General features: G+C 33.1%; 1 protein-coding gene across 1 annotated transcript in view; it reads left to right on the forward strand.

Annotated features, from left to right (window-relative positions):
• The window catches only part of LOC139489304 (uncharacterized), a 31489-nt gene that overhangs the window by 952 nt on the left and 8951 nt on the right, over positions 1-21586 (forward strand). The window contains exons 2-4 of the mRNA XM_071275588.1: positions 1593-1930; positions 4647-4882; positions 6448-7000. Coding sequence (XP_071131689.1) covers positions 1729-1930; positions 4647-4882; positions 6448-7000 — 991 coding nt within the window. The 5' untranslated portion in view covers positions 1593-1728. The remainder of the gene's footprint in view (positions 1-1592; positions 1931-4646; positions 4883-6447; positions 7001-21586) is intronic.

The following is a 21586-nucleotide window of genomic DNA, read 5'->3' on the forward strand; positions in this document are numbered from 1 at the left end:
AATAGTTGTTTTCGTGTTTCATGTATACACACCTTTGAATGTTAATTATGTGCAAAAGTCAAAATGGTCTGATTTAAAGCATCTATATCTGGCATCAGTGGAAATACCACATTGGAACAATAGAGTTTAATTGGTTTGACAAATAGCTGATGCATTTACGACTGAGGATTAACCGCATCAAAATTAAATACAGACATCTGACTAGTTTCAGATACTTATGATATAATCAAGCAAGTAATACTATCAACCTATTGATATATTTAATCTGAATTGCTCACCCTTTTCATGCATATTTCATGGAGCATGAAATAGTGACATATTCCAGCGGCTCATTCCTATCACTCATAGTTGGTTAGTATACTAAGTGCCACCTCCCCCCCCATCATGCATTGATAAATATGACACTGGTTATTACATCATATAAACTGCTCCAATTGAGTTATGAAGAAGAACGACTGAAATCGACAATACATAAGTTTATAATATTCTAATACCGATATGACGTGTCGGTGTCTCAACTCACTATTGACATGTTTGTGCGGTGTTAGATCTTTAGATACGAGTGTGTACCATTCCCGATTGTGACTGAGTGTCAATTACCATGGCTGGTGATGCATGCAAATCAGGAGATGTTTGCCCAGTCTCGTGCAATTTTCTCAATTTTACTTTGAGCACAGGCAAACCTTTAAATAATTACCGTTACTGGACCGGAGTTACATCTTTACATGTTTACGTTGCTATAACTTTACTTATTTTTTCAAGTCAGGTAAGGTTTCATATAATATTCTCTTTTAATGACGCGTCGGTGTCTCAACTCACTAGTTACATGTTTGTGCGGTCTTAGATCTCGGTGCAGTAACGGTAATTATTTAAAGGTTTGCCTGTGCTCAAAGTAAAATTGAGAAAATTGCACGAGACTGGGCAAACATCTCCTGATTTGCATGCATCACCAGCCATGGTAATTGACACTCAGTCACAATCGGGAATGGTGCACACTCGTATCTAAAGATCTAACACCGCACAAACTCATCATTCGTTTTTGATGCGTTTTGTTATTTGATTTTGCCATGTGATTATGGACTTTCCGAATTGATTTTCCTCTAAGCTCAGTATTTTTGTGATTTACTTTTTAAAACAAAAACAATTTAAAGTTTTGAAGAAAAAGATCAACCACTAGATGTAAATACAAGTTTACAGTGAACTGTATTTAGATAGACAATTGAATTCTGAAATTAAAACGATCTACCGTGTAGGATTTAACACTTTTTTTTAAAGAAATTTGCTGTGAAAACTTGTCTAAATAAACTCATCATAGATAACAGGATTGCAATTTTATGTTTACGCCAGACGTGCGTTTCGTCTACAAAAGAGGGACGAAAGATACCAAAGGGACAGTCAAACTCATAAATCTAAAATAAACTGACAACGCCATGGCTAAAAATGAAAAAGAAAAACAGACATAGAAAACTAAAGAATAAACAACACGATCCCAAGACTCATCAGTGACACAACGTGTGAATATTATATCAAGATCATAGAGATTCTGACCCAGAAATAATTAAACTACATAATTTTAGTAATTTTGCTTGTAGGTGAACATGTAGTTTGAGACTTGGAATCAGTGTGACTACAGTGCTGTTAGATGAGACCACTGTCGGATGGAACCGAAACAAGTATACACTGTTTAAAGATACAAATTAAGGATATATACCTACATTAAGAACCAACATGAGTCTGCCAGGAGAAGAGTCAAACTTCCTGAGATTTTACTTCCTGAATTTGAAGGTTGCTTCAAAGGCTGTAAGAGTATATTTTGATTCTGTCCATCCACCAGGTGGACTTGCAGGAGAACTTAGTTCTATTTCAACAACATTAAAAAGATTGCGATTTATAACGAAACAACAACTCAATACATTATACCCAAGTCCTGGTAAGTTATTAGTTATATTATTTATTTGTTGGCGGTAAAGAAGAAACGAAAACAAAAAGGATATAATGGAAATGTTAACTTTAATGAGACACACTTGGAAGGGACAAAAGTGAAATGTGAAATGGAAATATATGGTGGATGCTCATAAAATCAAATCATTGGAGGTTTTACAGAGCATAACAATGTCTAAATGTACTGTGTCATGACTTTTATTGTTAGCAAATTGTATAAAAGCATTTATCAAGGTCTTTACTACATTACAATAGGTGATTCAATTTCTGAGTTCCTGGTCAAACTGAGTTCAAAGCTATTCTCTTATTTGATTCATTAAATAAAATTAAAAATGGAAATGGGGAATGTGTCAAAGAGACAACAACCCGACCACAGAACAGACAACAACAGAAGGTCAGCAAAAGGTCTTCAATGCAGTGAGAAATTCCCACACCGGCGGCGTGGACAGCTGGCCCCTAAACAAATATATATATATATACTAGTTCAGTGATGATGAACGCCATACTAAACTACAAATTTCACACAAGAAACTAAAATTAAAAATAATACAAGACTAACAAAGGCCAGAGGCTCCTGACCTGGGACAGACGCAAAAATGCGGCAGGGTTAAACATGTTTATGAGATCTCACCCCCTTAATACCTCTAGCCAATGTAGAAAAATAAACACATAACAATACGCACATTAAAATTCAGTTCTAGAGAAGTTCGAGTCTGATATCAGAAGATGTAACCAAAGAAAATAAACAAAATGACAATGATACATAAATAACAACAGACTACTAGCAGTTAAGTGTCATACCAGCTCCAGACTTCAATTAAACTGATTGAAAGATTATGTCTTCATCATATGCATATTAGACACAATCCTTCACGTTAGGGGTTTATATCATACTATCATAACATATATGAGAAGGAAATAACCCGTGGCATGCCAACAACTGGTTTTTAAATAAATGTGTTAAGTTCCGATGCAAAGACCCTATAAGTGAATTAATATTAACGCCAAAATATGCAATCTTTAATGACTCGACAACAGCATTGTAACTATATCACGTCTTAAATAAGTCTATTTAAAGGCTTTGGTATCTTCTGGGGTGAAAACTAACATTTTTGTGCTTTAAAAAGAATATTTCCATAAAAAAAAATTTGATGTGAAATACCTGAACGTATAAGAAATCTGCATGGTGATCTATTTCTTATACCGATGATACAATTTAGTAAATGTTTTGACCAGTTTGTGATATCGAAAACCCTGTTGTAATAATTTTTCAGTAATTCATAAATTTTTCTCGTTTAAATCTAAAACATTGTTACATACACGAGCGAATCATACAAGTTGAGATATATAAACACCGTAAGATGGTGACAAGGGAACGTCACCATCTAAAAATGAATAATTAATGATAGGAAATGAAAAATCATCTTTTTTATCATAAATTTTAGTATTAAGCTTCCCGTTAATGACATAGATATCAAGATCGAGGAAAGGGCAGTGGTCATTGTTAGTATTAGCTTTATTTAAAGTAAGTTCAACAGGATAATTTTTTAAGTATACATACTGAAGTCGTCATAATTGAGAGCCAAACTATCGTCCAAATATCTAAAAGTATTTTTAAATTTTTGTATCAGATGTTGTTTCGATGGTCCTTTTCTCATTTTTGTCATAAATTCTAACTCATAGCAATACAAAAACAGTCCGCAATGAGTGTGGTGCACAGTAAGTCCCCATTGGAATTCCAATAACCTGACGATATACGGAATCTCCAAAGCGAACAAAAATGTTATCTAGTAAAAGCTTATTTGGTCTGGATTCTTTAGCCGTGGATCTAGTGACCACTTTCAGTCTGGATATGACTTGCTTTAGGGAAATTGAAGAGTGTTATATTTTTACACTTTAGCTGAACCGGGTATTCTATCCCAAAACTTTTGTTGAGTTATAAGAACATGCGTCCCAAAGTTGATCCAAACAAAATTTATCATTCCTTAGTTGCTCCATGTCTTCTGGTACCATTATATTGAAATAATATATAAGTTAAAAGTTTCTATATGTTATTCCATTTTGTGAATTACTGTAGTATCATTAATGACAAATGGATTTCAGATATTATGGATGAGAGAAGAGAAGAAGTCACGTGACGAAATAAAGAACCAAACGAAATATTCATTTTTATGATACATATCAATGTAGACAAACCAGAGAAACCCAAACGTTTAAAAACATTGTATCCACGAAGAAATAAAAACCCAGTTAGTATATAAATGTTCCATCATTTTAATTCAAATAAGTTCTGCCTTTTTATGCATCACCATTTGGATACAGAGCATATCTATGAGTACCTATGATATGTAAAGCTGTTTTCAGGACGGCAAAGTAATGAGATAAATACTCTATACCTAAAAACATACACCGTTAATATTATAAATCAGCATTGTAAATTCCTATGTAATTCTATACATATTATGATAAAAAATTAGATAGTTTAGGTGTTTTAATTTATCTTTATTAACTGGATGACTAAACAGATTAAACTAGTTCTCTTTTGTCCAGGCTATGCACCCTTTAGACCTGTCTTCAATGTTTGTAGAAATCTAGGACTTACCGTCTTCAATATGCACAAAACATAAGCATATCATTATATTGTATATAGCAATACACTTAATTTCCGGTATGTTTAGAATGTATTTATATAATATTTGTTACAGCAAGTAATGTAAAGTCGGAACACTTTGATACTACGTTGATAGTTTGCCTATTAAGGAATTTACCCCCACTTGAATCTGTCCCTGTTACCGGCTGGGATGACTTACCACACTCAAGTGATAAAAGTACAGGTGCAGACCTTGCAAGATTTAAATGGTACAGAAACAAGTTGGCACACCATGAGGATGGAAAATTGTCTCATACGGATTACAATCAGTATTGGGGAGATTTAGAAGGTGTAAGTTTACAGATCTTAATCACACTTAAAATAATTACTTCCAATAAAAACTTTATTGGGAAACATATATCCGGAATAAATGCGTATCTCTAATTAGAGAACATGCACTTGACAATGAATCAGAAATGAAACATTAGACCAATAGTTCAGACATGTGAATACAAGTTCCATAAAAAAACGACATATTTATTGGTAATCGAGTAGAACCAAGTGGTTATAAGCACAAAATAATAATATTATTTTCGTACTTTGTCTGCGGGGATAACGACATTTTCGTCATGAAGGTAATCAAGACATGACATGTTAAGCATCACCCATTCAGTTTTTAATGCTCATTTGTAATGACGATTTGAAAGCCTTTGCCAATTTGAAAAGAACATCTCCATCTTTATTCTCCGATTTTCATCTTGATGATTTTGTTGGCCAATACTTTAAAGTTATGTTTACAGATAACAGATAATTACCTACAATACTATTTTCGTTCCTTTACCTCGATATTGTTGACAATGTACACGATGTATAGGTGGTTGCCCAACTATATTTGCATAGGTAACTTGAACATGTCTTATTAGGAGGTTTAGACTTGAAGTCATCAATATTGAGAACATAGACTTGAAGTCATCAATATTGAGAACATGCAACATGTTTTCCTAGTTGAGAAAAAATATATGTAAGGTAAACAAAGACAACAGTAGTATACCGCTGTTCAAAAGTCATAACTCGGGTAAGCGGAACATTAGAAACACTGAACTGCAACAAAAACAAACGCAAACATAATTAGAAACAGATTATTTAATAACCATTGCCATATTTCTGACTTGGAACTGGACATTTTAAGAAAAAAATGGTGGGTTGAACCTGGCTTCATCGCTAGCAAAACTTCCCTCCTATATGGTATATAATTTGACATTACAATTAGAAAGATCATATCATTGGGAACATGTGTTGAAGTTTCAAGTTTCAAGTTGGTTGGACTTCAACGTCATAAAAAACTACCTAGACCAAAAACTTACCTTAAGCGGGACAAAAGGACGGACGAACGAACGAACAAACGAACGAACGGACACACAGACCAGAAAACATTATCCCCCTCTACTATCGTAGGTGGGGCATACATTATTTCAATGCCAACCGGTTGTTTTGATAGCTGTTAGTTTGTATTGATTAGATGTTGATGTTTAATACTGGATTTAAAACATAATTTGTGCAAAGATTTCAAAGGAAGCAATGCAAATAGTTTTGAGTAGATGATATGCATACTTGTTTATAAAAAAATAAAAACACAATGAAGATAAGTTCATGAATAACGCAGATTGCCATTTTTTCACGAGCAGATACATTGAAAATATTCATCACCTTCACCAATCTTCACAAGTAGCTTGAACACTTATATTTCTCGTTCATCTTAATACAATACATCCACAAAAAATCTAGTGCACTGCGAATGATCACGAATCTACAGTATTCCAGTTATTTTGTCCATTTATATAGTAAAAAACAAATTAAGTATAAGAACATGATTTTACTTGAATACTAAACCTATACATTTATTATCAATTATATAGGCCATTGGACGATTAGGTGGACCATCAATGCTGAAGGAATCACAGTCTGCACAACATGTTGTTTTGGACAAATCCCTTAAAGAAATGTTGAATATGATAAGAAATAATGAAAAAGATATTCAGGACCTACATGTATCACAAGAGAAACACACCATCATGATCAATGATCTTCAGACTACAATTGACAATCAAAAGACCATTAAAGAACAGCATGAAAATAAAATTCAGGAGCTGAATGATTCCATTCAAAAAGGAGAGTCTCAGACACAAACTGTTACTTCTGAATTGTCCGAATACAAAGGATCCATACAAAAATGCACAGAGGAGATTGAACACTGTAAGAAAGAAATAGACAAAGCGGAACTTTTAATTAAAGGGATACAAGAAAAATCTATGGACAAACAGAACCTGATTGGTGATTATACACATCAGTTATTCAGATTAGAGTTTAAGTTTGGAAATAAGTTTAAAGAAATTGATGAACAGTTGGCAACTTGTAGAAAAGAGATTGATGATATTAAGAAGAAACATCATAATGAGGATGTCACATCAGGTAATATTGGTTTATTATTCAGTAATGTTTTAGTATTATTGCTGCAAAATATAGCAAAGGACATATTACAAATAATACATATAAACTGCCTATTCTAGAGGTGGCGTGAATCAGATGTGGATACTTAAAAATTCAAAAGATCTTTTAGAGTACATACAATCTAACTCTCTTTCATCTTGTAACAGTATTAAAACATTTGACTTTTCTACCCTGTACACAAGTATTCCACATTCCAAACTAAAAGACAAATTGAAAGAGTTGATATTACTTTGCTTCATAAAAAAGAATGGCCAACGTAGATACAAGTATCTTGTCTTAGGGAGGGATAAATCCTACTTTGTAAAGAATCACTCTGATTCAAACAAAAAATTCTCTGAAACTGATATTATCAAGATGCTTGATTTCTTGATTGACAACATATTTGTTACGTTCGGAGGACGTGTTTTTCAACAGACTGTCGGCATTCCAATGGGAACAAACTGTGCCCCTCTACTCGCCGACTTGTTTCTTTATTATTATGAGGCTGACTTCATGCAGGAACTTCTTAGGAAGAAAGATAAGAAGTTAGCAATATCCTTTAACTCTACTTTCCGCTATATAGATGATGTTCTTTCACTAAACAATTCAAAATTTGGTGACTATGTGGAACGCATCTATCCAATCGAACTAGAGATAAAGGATACTACAGATACAGTTAAGTCGGCTTCATATCTTGACTTACATCTAGAAATTGACAATGAGGGTCGGTTGAAAACAAAACTTTACGACAAAAGAGATGATTTCAGCTTTCCAATTGTGAACTTTCCATTTCTAAGTAGCAACATTCCAGCAGCACCTGCATACGGGGTATATATCTCCCAATTGATACGATATTCCCGTGCTTGCATTTCCTATCATGATTTTCTTGATAGAGGTTTGCTGCTTACAAGGAAGCTATTAAACCAAGAGTTCCAAATGGTGAAGTTGAAATCATCCCTTCGTAAATTTTACGGACGCCATCACGAGTTGGTTGACCGTTATGGAATAAGCGTTTCACAAATGATATCGGATATGTTCCTTACGTCGTAACTACAATCCCCTTCCCTTTCATGAATATGACCTACCGAATTAGACTATTTACCGGATTTGTAATCACTTAAGCAACACGACGGGTGCCACATGTGGAGCAGGATCTGCTTACCCTTCCGGAGCACCTGAGATCACCCCTAGTTTTTGGTGAGGTTCGTGTTGTTTATTCTTTAGTTTTCTATGTTGTGTCGTGTGTACTATTGTTTTTCTGTTTGTCTTTTTTATTTTTAGCCATGGCGTTGTCAGTTTGTTTTAGATTTATGAGTTTGACTGTCCCTTTGGTATCTTTCGTCCCTCTTTTACAATTGTTAAAATAAATAATATTTGTTAAAATTTTCTTTTTCTGGGGAAAATGTGATTGCCGTAACTGCAGTCACGTATATCAAAAGATGGTGGACGATGTTTCTGCTAAGTTTTTCTTTTTTTCGATTTCGTAATAATGTATTATACTTTGTTATTTGTGTCTTTTTTTGCGTAATACTAAATTTTAAACTGAAATTCTAGCGGTTGTTTTCATACTTCAACCGCTAAATGAAGAAATAAGTCGTTTGAAAAAAATCGATAATATGGGTAACTGAAAAGACTGATATCTGTAACCATGGTAACTGTGATAAACATTTAGAAAAAATATCCGTAACTGGTGAATTTTGTTTTCATTCATTATCTTCGATTTGATAGATCGGACGAGCATTTTTTTTTCTCGAAAATTTAAGTGTCTAAAAGTCGAAAAAAGATTAGAAATTTATCGGAAACGTGAAAATGCATGCCCACAATATTATCACAACATAAGAAAATTACCCATTCAATAAATTGCAAGTGAATGCAATCAAAAAGATATATAAGCAATCTGGTATACGTTTACATGCCTTTAATTGGTCTCAGCACATCCGTGGTGATGACTACACCAGAGCATGGGTTAAACGAGAAAAATTTGAGCCTTGTCAGAATTAGCAAAAACAATCAGGTCTCTTATAAAAGAATTAAAAATAACTGAGCCCTCTGGTAAACCCACACACAAGATATTTGGACGAACCTTAAGTCTTATTCTTAATCTTTTATTTAAGAACTATCGAATTAGACTATTTACCGGATTTGTTATAATAGGAGCAACACGACGGGTGCCACATGTGCAGCAGGATCTGCTTACCCTTCCGGAGCACCTGAGATCACCCCTTGTTTTTGGTGGGGTTCGTGATACTTCTTCTTTAGTTTCCTATGTTGTGTCATGTGTACTATTGTTTGTATGTTTGTCCTTTTGATTTTTAGCCATGGCGTTGTCATTTTATTTTCGATAAATTTATGAGTTTGATTTTCCCTCTTGTATCTTTCATCCCTCTTTTAAGTACTTTATGGCTTAAATGAATATTACATTGAACAATAACACTAAGAACTTTTGTTGGTGTTGGAAACATAAGATTCAAAAACTCCATATAAGTACAACGACGGATCATCTGCATGTTCTGCAAAGGAATTGTTCATTTGTCATTCAAGAGTTTGAAGAAACTACTCAAACTTTAGAAAATGTCACCAGTATCTGCAGTGAAAGTTGACGAATCAAAGTTATGTCAAAGAAAGTCTCGTCCTTTTAAAAAAATGTCATTGGAAGATACCAAGACCTTGTTGATAAATATTCCATATCAGCTTCACAAATAACACATTATATAGTCTTAAGTATAAGTTCTAGGTAATGACGTCATTTGTCATCTTATGAGCAATCGATACAGTTTAGATGCCACGAATTTTTTTTTTATGAAAATTTTATATTTTCACTTGGTCAATTCAAATATGTCATTCAAAAAACATACTTTCAGATGCTAATTTTAGCGTAAAATGGGGTTCGATCGAAATACATTTACCTCAAAATCGGTTTCTTGGACATTTCTATTCTTTTTGTTTCAAAGTCATATACATGCAGATTTTTGTAAACATACGGAACATATCCCCTTAATTTGTGTAAAAAATCTTTATAACTTATGATTAAATTTCCAAAGTCTTAGGGAAAAAAGAAATTTTCGTTCAGTATCGAGTAAAATGTAATTTAAAAAAGAACAGTCCATGTACTCGTTTTCAAGATAACGATTGAAATCACTCGAAAAGTGTATCTTATACCGACTATTCGCACTTTGACGTCGTGATGGTTTATGTTACATACCTTGTAACTGTATCGGTTGCCCTTTATTACTTATTATTGTATTTTTAGCTCACCTGGCCCAAAAGGTCAAGTGAGCTTTTCTCATCACTTGTCGTCCGTCGTCCGTCGTCCGTCGTCTTCTGTCGTCGTCCGTCGTCGTCCGTCGTCGTTTACTTTTACAAAAATCTTCTCCTCTGAAACTACTGGGCCATATTTTACCAAACATGGCCATAATCATCATTTGGGTAATTAGTTTGAAAAATGTGTCCGATGACCCGACCAACCAACCAAGATGATCGCCATGGCTAAAAATAGAACATACGGGTAAAATGTAGGTTTTTGCTTATAACTCTGAAACCAAAGCATTTGGAGCAATTCTGACAGAGGTTAAAGTGTTTATCAGGTCAGGATCTATCTGCCCTGAAATTTTCAGATGAATCGGACAACTGGTTGTTGGGTTGCTGTCCCTAAATTGGTAATTTCAAGGAAAGTTTGCCGTTTTTGGTTATTATCTTGAAAATCATTATAGATAGAGATAAATTGTAAACAGCGATAATGTTCAGTAACGTAAGATCTACAAATAAGGCAATATGACCAAAATGGTCAGTTAATCCCTAAAGGAGTTATTGCCCTTTAAAGTCATTTTTTTTTCTCATTTTTTCGTGAATTTTTGTAAACTTTTACAAAAATCTTCTCCTCTGAAACTACTGGGCCAAATTTAACCAAACTTAGCCACAATCATTATTAGGATATCTAGTATAAAAAATGTGTGCGGTGACCCATCCAACCAACGAAGATGGCAGCCAAGGCTAAAAATAGAACATAGGGGTAAAATGTAGATTTTGGCTTATAACTCTGAAACCAAAGCATTTAGAGCAAATTTGGCATGAAGTTAAATTGTTTATCAACTCCATATCTATCTTCCCTGAAATATTGAGATGAATTGGACAACTGGTTGTGGGGTTGCTGCCTCCTAATTAGTAATTTTTAAAGAAATTTTGCCGTTTTTGGTTATTATCTTGAATACTATTATATATAGATAGAGATAAACTGTAAACAGCAATAATGTTCAGCAAAGCAAGATCTACAAATAAGTCACCACTACCCAAATGGTCAGTTGAACATTTAAGGGGTTATTGCCCTTAATAGTCAATATTTAACAATTTTCATTAATTCAGTAAATGTTTGTAAATTTTTACAAAATATTTACCTCTGTAATTAAATGGCCAAGTTTATTATAGATAGAGAAAATTGTAAGTAGCAAGAATGTTCAGTAAAGAAAGATCTACAAACACATCACCATCACCTAAACACAATTTTGTCATGAATCCATTTGTTTCCTTTGTTGAATATGCACATAGAACAAGGTGAGCGACACAGGCTTTTAAGAGCCTTTAGATTTATTAATCTAATTTGTATATTTTTAACCTTAACAGTATAATCAATTTTGATAAAATACTTTCTGCGTGGCTCGTAATTTATACATCCTACCACTGACTATCGTTCTATGATCATTTTTGTGTTCTTGTCTTTTATTTTTGCTCATGTAATTAGGTCTTTCCACTTTTCGTGGAAAGACCTTTTGTTTTTCTTCTGATTATTTTTTTTTTCTTCTGTCGTTTGAGATGCATTTTTGTTTTTCAACGAATCGAATGGATTTTTTGGCCAATGATGTTGTACAGTAATTGGGGTTTCAAAACTCACCCTGTGTGACCGAACACTTATTCTTATTGGAGTTATCTCCCCACGTCCCCTTTTTCTTGTTATCGCTATGTTTCTAAAACCGTAAAAGATTTTAACAAACTGTTTTCCCCAACTTGTTTGTCTACTCTTAAGAATGATTTGGTTTATTTGACTGGAGTGATCGGATGACATCTTATGGGAGTTATTTCCTTTTGAAAATTTAAGATAGGCGATATGTTGAATAAATTCACACATTATAAAGTCGTAGAGGCCTAAAGTGTTTTGATATGGAGTCCTTGGTCCATTTGGCGGAAATTGAGGTCAAGGTAAAAAGTCAAGGTCATGTTCTAAATTTTGAATTTTGCTTGTTATTTCTATTCAAAAGAAACCGTAACAGTTAATATTATGATGTGTTTTCCAAATAACTGTTTATGTCATAAGGCACAACTTCAACTCATTTAAGTTGAAGTGTTTTGATCAACCCTTATAGGAGTTTTCTCCTCTTTTGTATTTGAAATCGGTATTTCTCCACAACCATACAAGTGATTGACCTGGGGTCTTTTGATTTGAGATCACTGACCTATTACTTTGAAATTGAGGTCAAAAGTCACTTTGACGTTCTAGATTTTGACCTTTGATTAAAATTCTGTCTTGTTCATTATAAAACAATTAAGTCTTCTGCATATACCTATTAATCTTATTTTTTTTATATCAGTTTGAAGTACCAAATTACATCAACCGTGACATTTTCTAACATCGTTTTTTAAATTTCATTCTTGTTATCGAGATGAGAATACCTTCAATTGTTCTCTGAAGAATTGATTTTGTTCTGGTTATTAAGTCTTTCTACTTTTCTGTGGAAAGACTTATTGTATTTGTTCTGATTATTATTATTAGGTCTTTCAACTTTTCTGTGGAAAGACCTATTGTTTTTCTTCTGATTATTAAGTCTTTCCACTTTTCTGTGGAAAGACTTATTGTATTTGCTCTGATTATTATTTTTTTTTCTTCCGCCAAATTTCACCCTGCTAAGGCGCACCATCTTCTTTGTAAGAGTTATCTCCCTATTCACTGTTTACTATCTGTGCATTTTCTTCGTAACAAAAAAAGATAGTGACAAATTTCTTTCTACAAATTGTTCGTTACATCCTCAGGAGTTTTTAGCTAATTTGGATCGGAGTGATTCGATGAAATTTTATAGGAGTATCTATCCTTACACAATAAATTTGTCGGTATGTGTTTTCAACTCATCAACCTTAAACCGTATAAGCCTGTGATATTTTTATTTGAGGCCCCTAGGTCCTAACTTAGAAATTGAGGTCAGGTCAAAGGTCAAGGTCAAGTTCTCAATTAACTGATTACTATAGACTAAAAATTACTTCCAACAAACCGGAAGTTGCCAATTATCTCCCATTCTATATACAGAAGTATATAGAAACTATATATTTTTGGAATCAGGAAGTGACATTCATTTCACCGGAAGTAGCATATTATCTTCCTTATATCACTCATTAATATAATTAAACCATTATTTATCGCATCAGTATGAAGAAACTATCTTATCAAAATTTCTTTGATGTGGAAAGACTTTCAATTGTTCTCTGAACAATTGGTTTATAATTAATTTTTTTTCTTCTGCCAAATTTTGTTATTGCGATAAACATTTATTTCGCTATATGTCGCTTAGATATTTTTATGTTGTATCGTACAGTGTATGCGCTTTTAAATTTCACCCTGCTAAGACGAACAATTTTCTCTGTAAGAGTTATCTCTCTTTTCACTGTTTATCATCAGAGTGCATCTTCTTTGTAACAAAAAAAGATACCGACAAAGTTGTTTTTACAAATTGTTCGTAACATCCTCAGAAATTTTTGGCTAATTTGGATCAAAGCGATTCGATGAAACTTTATAGGAGTTATCTGCCTTTTCCAAATAAATTTGTTGGTATGTTTTTTTAACTCATAAACCATTAACCGTATAACCCTGGAATGTTTTTATTTGAGGCCCCTGGGTTCTTACTTAGAAATTTAGGTCAAGGTCAAAGGTCAAGGTCAAGTTCTTTATGTTGACTTTTCCTTGTTTTCTCCAACATCTTTAAAGATATGTATAAAAGAACAACTTGTTCTTTTATACATATCTTTAGTCAAGTGCAAAATGTTGGCTTAATTGTGTAAAATAGATATGTTACATTTGGTCTGAAACAATCTAATGGCATTTTATATGAGTAAGTGCCCCTGAAATGTGTAATTATCAGGTTTATTGATTATTACTTCAACTTTGTTCATTATATAGCCATATGACCTTTACCAAAATGTTAATGTGGCATATGACCTTGAAAAATGCCAACCGGAAGTGACCTTGAGAAAACCTGAAGTAGCTATTTTTGCACATTTTTCATGAAAAAGTACTCGGAATTCATATATTTTGTAATCTAAATACATTTATACTACTGTAGACTAAAAGTGACTTTTGATAAACCGGAAGTGGCCAATTATCTTCTGGTTAAAAGGTAAAAGTACATAGAAATTTTAGATATCTTTGGAATTACTGTTAAAGAAGCTATCACATGAGACTGGAAGGGACTTTAACTTTACCTGATGTAGCACATTATCTCCCTTATTTAACTCTTTTTTTGACCTTTTGGATTATAGCTCTTCATCTTTTATATAAGCTTTGGATTTCAAATATTTTGGCCACGAGCATCACTGAAGAGACATGTATTGTCGAAATGCGCATCTGGTGCAAGAAAATTGATACCGTTAATTTTATTAACTCAGAAAGTTTATGAAAACCATTCATTTATTAAATCAGTATGAGGAAACTTGCTTCTTTTTATAGTTTCTTTGATGTGGAAAGACTTTCAATTGAACTCTGAACAATTGGTTTTTAATTAAGTCTTTCCACTTTTCTGGGGAAAGACGTGGAAAGACCTATTGTTTTTCTTCTGATTATTTTTTTTTTCTTCTGCCTAATTTTGTTCTTGCGATATATGTTTGTTTCGCAATATGTCGCTTAGATATTTGGTATATGATATCTAACAGTTTGTAAGCTTTTGAAATTTAACGTGTGTAACCGAAAACTTTTCTTTGTAGGAGTTATCTCCCCAAATACTGTTTTCCTTGTGTCCAGTACTCCTTCGCAACTGTAAAAGATAACAACAAATTTATTTTATAAAATTGCTCGTTATATCCTTCACATGATTTGTCCTATTTTGACCGAAGCAATTCAGATAGTATTGGAAGTAACATTTTTCAAACAGGAAGTAACCAATTATCCCCTTTATTGAAAAAATATTGTATAGAAACCATATATTTTTAGAATCAGTGTACAATAAGCTATCATTTGACCATGGATATGACATTTTAAACCTAATTTTACTACTTTTTTATTGTAAAATTCATGGTTTTTGGTGGAAAGACCTTCAATTGTTCTCTGAACAATTGGTTAATTGTTCTCTGAACAATTGGTTTTTATTTTATTTATTTTTTTCGCCTAATTTTGTTTTTGAGATAAATATTTGTTTTGCAATATGTCGCTAAGATATTTGGTATGATATCAAACAGTTTATGGGCTTTTGAAATTTAACCTGCGTAACCGAATACTTTTCTTTGTAGGAGTTATCTCCCCAAACACTGTTTTCCTTGTGTCCACTACTCCTTCTCAACAGAAGAAGATTAGGACAAATTTATTTTATAAAATTGCTCATTATATCCTTCTCATGATTTGTCCAATTTCGACCAAAGCAATATGAATGCTCCATATGTGAGTTATTTCCCCTTATGTATTTGATATAAGTGATATGCATTTCTATCTTATAAACCATAAGCGTTAGAGACCTAGAATCTTTTGATTTGAGGTCCTTGGTCCAAAAAAATGAAAATTTGGTCAAGGTAAAAGGTTAAGGTCATATTCTGATTTTTGAATTTGGCATAAAAAAAGGGAGTTTTTTCCCCTCTTGTATTTAAAAATTTGTGTATGGTGATATAACTCATTAACCAAATATAATAAAGACATATGGCCTTTTGATTTGAGGTTCCTGGTTTATGACCTTGAAATTGTTCTCAAGGTCATATCTTAATTTGACGTTCTAGATTTTGACCTTTGCTTTTACCTCATATGTATACATGATAAAGCCATGAGAAATTTGGCAAAAGATATCAAACCATTAAACCTTAAAACACCAACCGGAAGTGACCTTATGTAAACCAGAAATAGCTATTTTATGTACTTTATTGATATAAAAGTATATAGAAGCAGATATTTTTGGAATCAGTGTCAAGTAAATATTCAAATATTTTCGGAAGTTACATTTTTCAAACCGGAATTAATAAATTATCTCCCTTATTCAAAACATATTGTATAGAAACCATATGTTTTTGGAATCAGCGTACAATAAGCTATCATTTGACGATTGAAATGACATTTTACAACTTTCATATTAAAATACATTGTTTTTGGTGGAAAGACCTTCAATTGTTCTCTGAACAATTGGTTTTTAATTATTTTTTTTCTATCGTCTGAGATGCTTTTTTGTTTTACAACATATCGAGTGGATGTTTGGCTAATGATGTTGTACAGTAATGGAGGTTTCAAAACTCACCCTGTATGACCAAACACTTATTCTTATAGGAGTTATATCCCCGTGTTCCTCTTTTCTTGTTATCGCTATATCTCGAAAACGGTAAAAGATTTTTTAACAAACTGTTTTCACCAAATTGTTCGTCTACTCTTATGAATGATTCGGTTAATTTTGACTGGAGTGATCGGAAGACATCTTTTTGGAGTTATTTCCCTTTGAAAATTTAAGATAGGCGATATGTTGGATGAATTCATACGGTATAACTAGTAGAGGCCTATAGTCTTTTGACAATGTAATGGAATTTGATGCGACTGTCATACAAGTGAGAGGTTTAGCTAGCTATAAAACCAGGTTCAATCCACCACTTTTTACATTAGAAAATGCCTGTACCAAGTCAGGAATATGACAGTTGTTATCCATTCGTTTGATGTGTTTGGACTTTTGATTTTGCCTTTTGATTTTTGATTTTCCTTTTTGAATTTTCCTCGGAGTTCAGTATTTTTGTGTTTTTACTTTTTTCATATGAAGTCCTTGGTCCATTTGAAGCTGTTACAGTTAATGATATGATGTGTTTGCCAAATAATTGTTTACAATAAGGCGCAACTTCAACCTATTAAGTTGAAGAGTTTTGGTTAACCCTTATAGGAGTTTTCTATCCTTATGTATTAGAAATCAGTATTTGTCCACAACCATACAAGTGATTGACCTGAGGTCTTTTGATTTGAGATAACTGACCTATTACTTCAAAATTGAGGTCAAGGTCAAAGGTCAATTTGACGTTCTATATTTTGACCTTGCTAAAAAAAAATTCTGGTTCATTATTAAGCAATTTTACTGTATACAACATGTATAAATCTATTAATCTTATTATTTTCAAATCAGTTTGATTTACCACATTACATTAACACTGAGTGACATTTTCTAACATCGTTTTTTAAATTTCATTCTTATTATCGAGGTGGAAAGACCTTCAATTATTTTCTGAATAATTGGTTTTTAATTGTTTATAGGATATCTATTTGCCATGCCCAGAGGGCCAAATGAGCTTTAACTTAACTCGGTCGCAATCATCATTGGGATATGTATGTGTCCGATGACGCCGCCATCCAACCAAAATGACATTGCTACAAATAGAACACAGGGGAACAATGCAAGTTTTGTCTTATAACTTTGAAAACATCATAAATATAGAAAATATGTTGAGCTCTACGAATTGTTAATTGACATCAAAACTGTCAGACGACTTTATATATATACACATGAAAAAAAGTATTGCAACACCTTGATTTATTTAAAACTTGAAAAATCAGTCTCTTATTTTGGATGGAATATGATAATAGTTATCAAAAGTACCAGGATTATAATTTTATACGCCAGACGCGCGTTTCGTCTACATAAGACTCATCAGTGACGCTCAGATCAAAATACTTAAAAAGCCAAACAAATACAAAAACAAAAAAATAAAATATTTGTAAAATAATATTGAAACGTAGTACGAAAAAAAAATGTATGAAAAAAAAAGATTTATCTAACCAAAATTTTTATAACAAAATGAAGTGTTTTTTGTACAAAAAAAGGCATTTTACAACTTTTACTGTAGTCGAACTTTACAATGTCAGACATTTCAAAATTAATCTTTAGATGGTTGTACACATCATGGTTGATCGTTATACGCCAAAGAATTAGCACTTTGTGCTCAGCCTCCATTCAAACAAATAACCGCATCTTAACGTCTTCTGATTCCTGCCGTAAGTCGACTAATTTGTTGCTAAGCTAGCAGCAACCATTCTTGACGAAGGGTATTGTTTATTTCATGACGTGTTTGAACTGGGGTGTTATTTTGTGCAGTTTACGCCCATTAGTGTCCCATATATGGTCGATATGGTTCAAATTCGGGCTACGATTGGGCCAAGGAAGATAAACCGAATTCCATTGGACGACGCTAATTTCCAACTTTGGTGAGCTCTGCACTATATTGGATACGGGTATCTGTGTGTCTTTTCGTAGGCAAAGGTCCCTGAAATGGTATTATCGCACGATAACCAGTAGCGATGAGCCGATCTCGAACAGTTCTTGTTTAAAGGCTCCTGTATGGTCATCATTCTCTTTCTAGGATTGTATTGTTTGCAATGGGTTTCCTTCTGACCAACCTTCATTATGCTTTATTTACCCTAGCAGATGTTATAGGGGGTCTTCTTGACCTTGGAAGGTCTTTAACATCGTTTCTTGCCTGATTTTTATTCTCAAAACGACTTATAGTGGAATGGTGATGACCAACAATACGTGCAATTATCACAGCGACAAACCTGCTTCCCTCATGCTGGATATCTGCTATCTTGCTGCAAGTATGGGTTGTGGATGACCAATTACAAGGTGTCAATAACATACATTTTTAAACTTGGTTATTTTAAGTGTTGAAAACAATGAGGATAAAACATCTGTTTTATTGTTTACGAGTACAGTAGCTGCATGTGCAAATAAGAACTGATAGAGTCGATATTTATTGATTTAACTCAGGTGAAATTTAAATAATGTTTAACTAGTTCTATTTCAACAAATTATTTAACAAAAAAATAAAAAGAGTTTTTTTAATTTGAATTTGAATTTGGTATTGCAATACTTTTTTCCTTGTGTATAGAAGTTTTTGCCCTAAAATGAAAAAAAAACCATTTACAATATTATTATATTTTTGCTATTAATTATCTTGAACCTATATCATATCGAAAGAAACTTTAAGTTGTAAACATTTTAATTTAGACAAGATCTGGGAATAAGTTTGCAAGGCCGAAACTGTCAGTCGCCTCTTTATAAGAGCTATTGCCTTTTGATGACGTTTTTTTTTTTTGATCAATTTCTTGCGTTGTTTACTATTATAAGGGTATCACCAGCCCAGTAATCAGCACTTCTATGCTGACACGAATTATCATTGATATGGGGACGAAGTCCCCTATTACAGTAGAAAATTCAATAATAAAAAAAAAATCGGGAAAATTTCCCGAATTTTTCATTGTACTAATGAACTCAAAATCGTTCATTTTTTTTTTGTCGCGTTTTTTAATTTCCGGATCTGCGCAGAACACATAACTCTATTTCCTTCTTCCGGTCTTGTTGTCGTGAGACTTTGATTAGTCTAGTAAAATATAGGAACTCAAGGAACACAATACCAATATATTTCATTTGTATACCCCCGCTTTAAAAAAGGGGGGGGGGGTATACTGTTTTACCTCTGTCTGTCAGTCCGTCCGTCCATCAGTCCGTCCGTCAGTCAGTCAGTCCGTCCCATGAAACTTTCGTCACATTTTTCTCAGGAACTACACATCCACCCTTTCTGTAATTTGGTATCAACATTTATATATGTCAGCCACACCGTGTGATGCGTTTTCAGATTCATCACTTGACAACTTCCTGTTTACCGAACACTTGTCTGATTTTAAACATGATAGCCAAGTTGAAAATTTTCGTCACATTTTTCTCAGGAACTACAATACAAGGATTTCTGAAATTTGGTTTCAGGATTTATATTAGTCAGCTATACCGTGTGATGCGTTTTAAGATTCATCACTCGACAACTTCCTGTTTACCGAACACTTGTATGATTTTACACATGATAGCCAAGTTGAAAATTTTCGTCACATTTTTCTCAGGAACTACAATACAAGGATTTCTGAAATTTGGTTTCAGGATTTATATAAGTCAGCTATACCGTGTGATGCGTTTTCAGATTCATCACTCGACTACTTCCTGTTTACCGAACACTTGTATGATTTTACACATGATAACCAAGTTAAAAATTTTCGTCACATTGTTCTCAGGAACTACAATACAAGGATTTCTGAAATTTGGTTTCAGGATTTTTATAAGTCAGCTATACCGTGTGATGCGTTTTCAGATTCATCACTCGACAACTTCCTGTTTACCGAACACTTGCATATTTTTACACTATTAATATTATCCACTTGCGGCGGGGGTATCATCAGTGAGCAGTAGCTCGCAGTTTCACTTGTTAATCATTCTTTGTCTTTGGTATGAATAAACGTTACCTGATGATGCATGATGCCATTGCGTTTCTTTGTTTACATTGAACATGACGTCATAACTTAAATAACGTCACAAGTAAAATCCCTAACAACAGAACCAAAATCGGAAACGTTACGGTATGTCCGTTTCTTTTTTTAACAAATATTTAAGTTACAAAAATTAATTTAAACAAACTTCGTCCCCATTTACAGGTAATGCCTGCCTCATATTATGGTCAAATTTATAAATTAGGCAGTGTCTGCGCGTACCCGCATGTGGGTACGAATAGTCATATTGCCTTTCTAGGCTGCACGTACCCACATCCGGTTTTATAATTAAATGCCGTCGAATCGGGAATGAAACGTGAAATATATACGAAATTTGTTGCAATTAGTGAATAAATTGATTAAAACCTACTCAGAATTTTTATAAATATACACATATATATATTGACAAGTAAACAGTTTTTTCTCAGTTAGTAAATATTCTTAAAATGGAAGAGAGTGATATTATAACTGTAGGGAAGACATTTCAGACTTATAATGAATTAGAAAGATTTGTACAGAACTTCAGAACTTTCAGGCGTTAAATTTCATACATTTATATAAAAGAAATTCGCAGTCTATAGCAGCCGCAGAGAAAAGAAGAACCGGGAGCACACAAATTAAAGAAGATTTAAAGTATAACAGAATAAATTTTTCCTGCATTCATGGTGGGAAAAAATTCCAAACAAATTCGACAGAAAAAGGCCGAATACAAGGTATTTGTTTTAAATTGTAGTTTTTAATCGAATTTGCTGCGTTTCTTTTCATTTTTTTTTATGTCGATTATTTCTAGTTTTTGTATTGTAAATCGTTCTTGAAATTAAGGATATGTCTAATTTCAGTACTTTCCAAATGGAATGCTGTTTAGACTGGCAACATTTGAAATGTGCAGGGTTGAAATCTGTGCCAAAACAATCATATTGGATATGTAAAATTTGTTCGAAATCTTAACTAGTCAGTTACATGAATCTTTTATAATTGGTTTAAATTGATTTATTACTTGCTTCTTTAATTTTTATAAACTCGAGCTTTAATTTTAGTAGTTTTATATATTTTGAAATTTC

Source organism: Mytilus edulis, chromosome 9, assembly GCF_963676685.1.
Source record: "Mytilus edulis chromosome 9, xbMytEdul2.2, whole genome shotgun sequence".
Classification (NCBI taxonomy): domain Eukaryota; kingdom Metazoa; phylum Mollusca; class Bivalvia; order Mytilida; family Mytilidae; genus Mytilus; species Mytilus edulis.